The sequence below is a fragment of the Pteropus medius genome, unplaced genomic scaffold (genome assembly GCF_902729225.1).
Source record: "Pteropus medius unplaced genomic scaffold, Ma_sr-lr_union100, whole genome shotgun sequence".
NCBI classification, from domain to species: domain Eukaryota; kingdom Metazoa; phylum Chordata; class Mammalia; order Chiroptera; family Pteropodidae; genus Pteropus; species Pteropus medius.
In genome coordinates, this window is record NW_024349796.1 from 17,767,884 (window position 1) to 17,775,724 (window position 7,841).

General features: G+C 54.8%; 1 protein-coding gene across 3 annotated transcripts in view; it reads left to right on the forward strand.

The window, feature by feature from the left end:
* CAMSAP2 (calmodulin regulated spectrin associated protein family member 2) overlaps positions 1-7,406 on the forward strand; it is a 36,440-nt gene extending 29,034 nt beyond the window's left edge. For all 3 annotated transcript variants that reach the window (XM_039883521.1, XM_039883520.1, XM_039883522.1), the window contains 5 exons: positions 1,067-1,160; positions 3,333-3,415; positions 3,726-3,795; positions 4,478-6,599; positions 7,320-7,406. In XM_039883521.1, the coding sequence (XP_039739455.1) occupies positions 1,067-1,160; positions 3,333-3,415; positions 3,726-3,795; positions 4,478-6,599; positions 7,320-7,391 (2,441 nt within the window). In that variant the 3' untranslated portion in view covers positions 7,392-7,406. The remainder of the gene's footprint in view (positions 1-1,066; positions 1,161-3,332; positions 3,416-3,725; positions 3,796-4,477; positions 6,600-7,319) is intronic.
* The last annotated feature ends 435 nt before the right edge of the window (positions 7,407-7,841 follow it).

A 7,841-nucleotide genomic window follows, 5' to 3' on the forward strand; every position in this document is an offset into this window, starting at 1 on the left:
TTGCCTATTAGATTCCGAGTTTTTAATAGTGTTACCGAGAATCCATTCAAATTATGGCTGGGCTTTAATTTCTCATTTGAATTTGCCATCGAACCATAAAAAGGCGTGTGCGTATACTTAAACCTAATAGGTTTTGTGACTATTATAGCATTATAATCCACCGATTGCTCATAATAAGAAAACAAATAAGAAATAAAGGGGTTATTGTAAAGGTCCCCAGACGTAAAGAACAGAAATCTTCCTGCGTTTTCTCTAAAGGAACACCAGGGTTCTGTTGGCTTCCGTTATCAAACCAGAGGTCTGCTTCCACAGGGAAAAGACCCTAAACTGTTCGTGCAGCCCCGGGGACAGCGCGTCCCGCATAACGGGGACCGCTGTCCCCACCACGGGGCCCCCCGCCCCGCGCGAAGCACGGTGCCGGTGCGTCCCAGCCGCTTTCCTGGGCGCCACATTTTGGTATTTTTCTCCCCAGTGTCCCTATTTCTCCCCATCTCTAGCCTCCTCCCCCCAGAAAAATTAACAAGAGAAAGATCAGGAAGGAGGGGACGATCCTAGTCAGGGGAAGCCCGTCGCTCGTGCGTAGAGGAGCCGACTGCAGGCGGCCAGCGAGGCCGGGAGCCGGGCGAGCCCTCCCCAGAGTTATTGACAGAAACGTGAACCATTGCAGTGGGCTTGTCGTCAACCGGTGAAATTCCGTCTCTCTCTCCTCGGTTGCCAACATACCAGCTATTGCATAAAGAAGCAAACTTAGACCGATTTATTTTTACTTTAAATATCTCTACTCTTTTTATGTTAGGCCTTTTCTCCCAGTTAACCGTAATCAAGTGAATTTTTTTTTAAAGCCAGAACACTTCAGAAGAGTTTAGAGAATATTTTATCTTTTAAATAGATAAAAAATATTTCATTTATTTTAAAAAATAGCTTTAAATATGCCCTGATTTCTCTAAGTAATAATGGAAATTGAGATTCGAGTTAAACTTTTATTTGTGGTTCAGAAATCTGGAAATAATGTGGGAAACATGTTAAGTATGTAATTTTGAAGGGCTTTTTTAATCTTTCATCGTAGCTGAGCCTGTGAATGACATGCCTTCAACCCCTGTCCTGAACGCTGCCAAGAGAAATGCCTGGGACAGTTCGTGTGCTTCTGACTTGACGTCAAGGTAACAATGACTTCACGGCCGCTGTTTCTCTTTGCTAATGAACTCAAAATAAACATACCACGTTAGAGTTTTTGAAATATCACTCGGACTTCGAACGAAGTGTTTTCATTAGCTTACCCTAGTCAAAGCTGTTTTAACGGAAATGCATTTGAAATTTACACCGAAACGAATGTTTCGTAAATAGGGTTTTATGAATCACACTGAAAAGTGAGAGAACAGGGCCGACGTAACTGAAACCGGCCGAACTCGTGCTGCGTATCTTGTTTATGATTGAGAACCGCGTAGGCGTTGGTGGGAAATTTTAAGGTCTGTTTAGATCTTTAAATTTTTTTATGATTTTGTTTAAGCTTTGAGGCAGTTTTCCCTATTGTTTTATTTGCTAGTTATTAGAGCTGTTGAGATAGTAAGTAAAAATTTAATATCGGGATACTCCTGACTCGTGACCCAAGTATATGATGGAGACCTTTTGTTTAAAAATGTTTTTTAGCAGATCCTGTAAGCAGCTTTTCATGTGTATTTATTAGAACCTAAAATTTATATTGACTTTGGACTCCCTAATCATCTGATTTTTTAAAGTTTAAAATGATCTATTTTGTGGGATTTTTTTTTTTTAGAAATTCTCTCTCATTCTCATGCTCTATGAGTCTCATTTTCTTTGAACTTCAAGACATTTTAAATACGCCGTAAAAATTCTGAGTGAGAAATTGAAAGTGTTTTCTGAATGAATCGTGAGCCTTACGTGGGACTGAACTCGGGCTGAAGGCGATGCCCGGCCCTCGGGCCTGGGGTCCGTCCCCGAGTGCCAAGCGGGCACCCTGATGCCACCTGCCCGCTCTGTCCTGCCCGCGTCTGCGGGCTCCGGCCCTGGGCCCAGAGCCTGAGCCCACAGCTGCCTCTGAGCATTCCCACGGGTCAGGGAAGCGATTTCCGCCCCTCGCCCTTGGATTCGCTGCCTGCGGCCAGTTTTCGGTTGCCTGGCTACCCGAGCGTGACGGTGACAGTTCGCCGTGCTGATCCGGGGCGTCTCCCTTTTTCCCACGGGAAGCTGTTCCTACGTGTTATTTCCTCGGTGTGCCCCGGGTTGCGTGCATTGTGACGTGAACTTCCTCAAAAACTCAGAAAACGGCTGGTGTTGCAGATGGTGACCCTGGGGCCGTTAAGGCTTTAAAACCTCCGAAGCGCTCTGCTGCGGGGGCGGGTTATTCCGTGATTTCGGGATCCGTGCGCATAGGCTCGTGTGTTTAGGACTCCGGATGATGGTCCCCTCCCGAGGACCCGCGCTCGGACTCCTGGGGGCCCCCCCTCCATCTTCTGTGCAGACAAGCGTTCTCTAACCCGGGAGGGACCCCGAGCCCCTTTCCTGGGGGGCGCACCGTGCGCCGTCATTCCGGGATCCGCGCGATCCCCTCGTTTCTCTGAGTCGCCACACGGGACGCCTTCGGAGTCCCCGCTGCCTCGGTCAGGGCGCCGAGATGAGGTGGCCTGAGAGCGCAACAGCAGGCACCACCTCCCGCTCCCCAGTTTGTCCCCGACACGTGGGGCGATGCTAGCTTCTTCACCTGGCTGCACGGCAGGCCACGCAGACTTAAACCTTAGAACCAGGAAGAGTAAATTCTGGCCAGATGTCATAATTTGCAGAATGGACTGTCTCATCCCCTGTGTCAGCTGGAATCGGGTGGACTTAAATCAGAAGGAATCACAGGACAGCTTCTGTCCTTCAGGTCCGGGTGTCGAGGTCTCCGGGGTGGCTGACGGCGTCACCCCTGATGTCACTGTCGGAGCGCAGGCCCGGGAGGCTCCGGGATCCGCAGGGGCCCGTCACACCTGCAGCTTCCGCGATGAGACTCCTCTGAGTATTGCCAACTGATGACTTTGATTTTAATTCTTTATTTCTGGTTTTCTATTTGCGAAAAGGAAATAATGTGCATATCCTCTCTCTCAAGAACGCCGAGATGTAGCTGAAAGTACTTCGGGTGCTTCGTAAAAGGTGAAACGCGTAGAGATGCAAATCATCACAGCCACTCTGGGTTTAAACAATGTGTCACGTTTCCTTATTTTTAATTTAGGGTGGAGAATCGGAGGTCATAGTGTTGTTTCTAGTTTCAGCCATTCTCCGTGAGGTTTATATTAAAGAGTCGAAACGTAACATTTGACCTTCATTTCACATTGCAGTGTGGAAGGAGCTGCATTGCCACATCCCCATCATCATTTGCCTTCTGGACGTCCACGTCCCCAAACCCATTCTTCAGCCTCAGGTAATAGATTTGAAAAAGCCTAGGAAGTGCCATTTACGCAGGGTAACCGGGAAGTGACGGAGGACAAATCTGTAAAGAAACAGAAACATGCAGTCTTTTTTTTTTTTTTCTGAAAAATGTTATACACACACCAAAAGGTTGAGCTGTTTCTCTTTGCTCGTTTTATCAACAAAACGATCTCCGTTTCTCCGTACATACTTACTTTTCCGTGCTGTTAATGACTCCTCAAATGTGTGAAATCTGTTCAGTTGCTGTAGGTTAAAACGTTTGTACGTGATTTCAGTGACTTTTTTTTATTTTGCGTTTGCAGGAGGAATTAGAAGGTCTTCGTCTATGTCTTACGTGGATGGCTTCATAGGGACGTGGCCCAAAGAGAAACGGTGAGTAAAAGCGAAGGGAACCCCTTTCCGTGTGTGCGCGGTGCCGAGAAGCGTCACCGAGAAGCGTCACCGAGAAGCGCCAGTTCCCTCTGGCTCTTTCTGGTTGGGCACATTGCAGTGGACTCTAAATTAGCACCTACATTTGAAAAGGCCAACACAGGCAGGTGGTAGAGATCAAAGGGGCTAAATGGGGAAGGTCACCTCGAGGACAGTAAGATTGAGAAGTGGGGGAGCAAAGGAGGTACACAGCCACCCTCCGCGTCTGCGGGCCCAGCACCCGTGGATTCAGGCGACCGCAGAAAAGACGAGGGTCGGGTCGTGGCCGACGTGCGCGACGTGGTCAGGTGGCCGTGCCCGCGCCCACGCCCACGTCTGCACACTTCTCCCTCGGCCTTGCTTCCCAAATGCTACAACACGACAACTGTTTCCGTCGCATCCGCCCTGTGTTGGGTGCTGTAAGGAATCTGGGGCGATGTGAGCACCGGGGAGGGCGTGCAGGGCGCTCGGCAGTACCGGGCCGTCGGCGTCGGGGCCGGGAGCGCCCCTGCACGGTGGCGTCCGGTGAGTCCCGGAACCAGGCCTCACAGAGGCGGGGGACAACTGTGACGGCAAATGGTTGTCGTTCGATGACGTGAAATCACCGTTCGAGTCACTTAAGGGTTGTCTCTTCCATCTGTCGCAGATCATCGGTGCACGGCGTGTCATTCGACATTTCTTTTGATGAAGAAAGCGCCGCGCAGAGGCCCCCTGCAAACCGAGGCATCACCCGCTCTGTCAGTAACGAGGGGCTTTCTCTGAGCGGCAGCCGTGCGTCTAAAAACATCAGGAGAGGTCTGTCCTTCAAGCCAGTGGATGGAGAAGAGGAGGCGGGAAGCATCGAGGAGGAGCTGGGCGTGGGCGCCCCTGGCCACCTGCGGTCCCCCGGGCCCCTGGACGTCGCTGAGCGCGGAGCCGGGCGGAGCCGGGCGCTTCTCGACGAGTGTGGCAGCCGGGGGGAGACGCCCAGCATCGAGGAAGCGCTGCAGATCATCCACGACACCGAGAAGCCCCCCGGCACCCCGCAGCCGGGCCAGACCGCCAACGGCTTCTTCCTCCACAGCCAGGAAGGGGGTGTCCTGAGCGCCAGCGTCAAGCTGCGACCCTCGAGTCCCGACAGCACGGCGGACACGAAGGGGACCCTGAGTCCCGTGACCGACAACACCGAGGTGGACACCGGCATCCACGTTCCTTCCGAGGACATTCCGGAGACGCTGGACGAGGACTCCTCCCTGCGGGACTACACCGTGAGCTTGGACTCGGACGTGGACGACGCGCCGCGGTTCCTGCAGGACTGCGACCCGCGGGCCGGCAGCGCCCGAGACGCGCTGAGCCCCTGCCCGAGCACCGTGAGCACCAGGTCCCAGCCCGGCAGCAGCGCCTCGTCCAGCTCCGGGGTGAAGATGACCAGCTTCGCCGAGCAGAAGTTCCGGAAGCTGAACCACACGGACGGGAAAAGCAGCGGAAGCAGCTCTCAGAAAACCACCCCGGAGGGCTCGGAGCTTAACGTCCCCCACGCGGTGGCCTGGGCGCAGGTCCCGGAGGAGGCCGGCCTTCCCCAGGGCCGGGACAGCACGCAGCTGCTGGCCTCCGAGATGCTGCACCTGCGCATGAGGCTGGAGGAGAAGCGGCGTGCCATCGAGGCCCAGAAGAAGAAGGTGGAGGCCGCCTTCACCCAGCAGAGGCAGAGGGTGGGGCGGACCGCCTTCCTGACCGTGGTGCGCAAGAAGGGGGAGCGGGGCTCCCCGATGCGCGAGGAGGCGGCCGGCGCCGAGGACGAGGAGGCGTTCGGCGACCGGGCCAAGGACAGGGAGGCGCCGAAGGCCGGCGGCCAGAGTGGCCGGGCCCCGGCGGCCGCGAAGGACAGCGGGGAGAGCCCCCCGGCCAAGTGGCCGAAGTCGCCCACCACGCCCGTGGACCCCGACAAGCCGTGGGGCCTGGCCAGCCCCTCGGAAGAGGCCCTGAGCGAAGGCGAGGCGGCCGAGCACGCGAAGTCCATCGAGAAGCTGAACTCGTCACTGCGGCTCCTGCAGCAGGAGATGCAGCGCCTGTCCCTGCAGCAGGAGCTGCTGATGCAGATGCGGGAGCGGCAGTCGTGGGTCATCTCGCCTCCCCAGCCGTCCCCGCAGAGGCAGGCCCGGGACCCCAAGGCGCCCAGGCCGGCCGGCCCGGCCCCCGCCGCCCCTCGGCCCGCACAGCCGTCCCCGCAGGCTGCCGGCAGGAGGGGCGCGTCTCTCTCTGCCAGAACCCAGAGGACTCCCAGGCCCAACGAACTGAAAATAACGCCCCTGAACCGGACGCTGACGCCCCCGCGGTCGGTGGACAGCCTGCCGCGGCTGCGCAGGTTCTCCCCCAGCCAGGTGGCCCTTCAGACTCGGTCGTTCGTGAGCTTCGGGGACGACGGCGAGCCGCCGCCCAAGGACTGCAGACCCAGGGACGCCCCCGAGGCCCCCGAGCTGCGCGGGCCGGGCCCCGGGGGGAAGCAGCCGGAGCCCCTGGGCTCCACCGTTTCCGAGGTCCTCTCGCAGCCCGTCACCGAGACCGTGTGCCTGACGCCCAGCGAGGACCAGCCGGCTCAGCCCCGACCGCCCTCCGGCGTGACCGGCTCCCCGCCCTCAAGCCCCAAAAGCATGAACCTCATCGAAGTGTCCCTCTCGGACTTGAAACCCCCCGAAAAGGCCGACGTGTCCGTGGAGAAGGGTGACGGGGACAGCGACAAAGAACAACTGGACGAGGACCAGAAGGTGTGCTGCGGGTTCTTCTTCAAGGTAACGCCCACCTGCACGGGTCCAGGCGTCCAGCTGACGTGCTGGCTGCTTTCGACAGGCTGCCAGCGATCCCGAATGGGCCTCGGTGTCTCCCTTGGCGGGCGCTCACGCCCACCGGGGTTTCTAGAACAGCCTCCTGTCGTCGGTCACGACACGTGTTCAGATCGGCCGTTTTGTTCCTCTGCCCTGTTCTCTCGCTTCCAAAAATTAAGCCGTTCAGATCTCTTCCCAGGGCTTTTCAGTTGCCGAGGCGTAGAAAGCCGAAACCTTGGCGTCGTGTGTCTTGTTTTTTAAAAGTCTTTTAAAACTGACCAGAGTTATTTAAAAGCTCATGTAGTTCGAACAGTTGTCATCGAAGTCGCTCCTTTACAAGCACCGGATGAAGGTCTAGCCCACGACGCCAGTCCTGGTATTGGTCTTTCCAGATTCCTATGGCACATTTCAAGGGATGGCGCCCCTTCCCCTGACCTGGTGCAGGTCTGTAGCCGACGAACACAGATAGTGAACAGCGTCACCTCTTCATGGCAAAGATCTTGAAATGTGTCATAGGCATTTGGAAAACAAAAACCTACTAACATTTTTAAACATTTCTCCTAATTATCATTTCTTTCGTCTTTACGTTTTTCTATATTTTCCAAATCATCTATAGGGAAGTACACAGTTGTTTTTTTTTTAAACAATCAGAAACATATATGTTTGTTATTCGTGTTTTTCTTAAAGTCAAGGGCTTCACGTGGATCATCTGTGGCCCTGTTCCACACGTGGCGTGTAGACGGAAGTCGGGCTCAGTAGCGGCGGTGTGTAATTCAAGGTTTTAGGCGGAAACACACAGCAGTCCCGCGAGAATAAGAGGGAGGGCAGGGAAGTGGTTGCAGTTGCCGGTCTCACTTTGAACCGTTTAGCGTTGGAAACTGGTAACTTATTTTAAAGTCGCTCTCAGGACGATTGACCTTTAGACCCTTTAGAACGTGTAGAAATTTGAATATGAGTCGCGTTTTATTTGTTAACTATGTAAAACTGCGATTTTTAATAGAAGGCTGCTGTCAGCACCAGCAGACACAGCCCCCTGTGCAGGTTTAGAGACGCTTGCTGCCCTGTGCCTCACAGGGAAAACAGTGGGCAACGCTTTACGCCAAACAGGCAGTGCACCTGCACCCTCGTCTGCACCTGCACCCTCGTCTGCACCTGCACCCTCATCTGCACCGTTCCCACCTGTACCCTCATCTGCACCATTCCCACCTG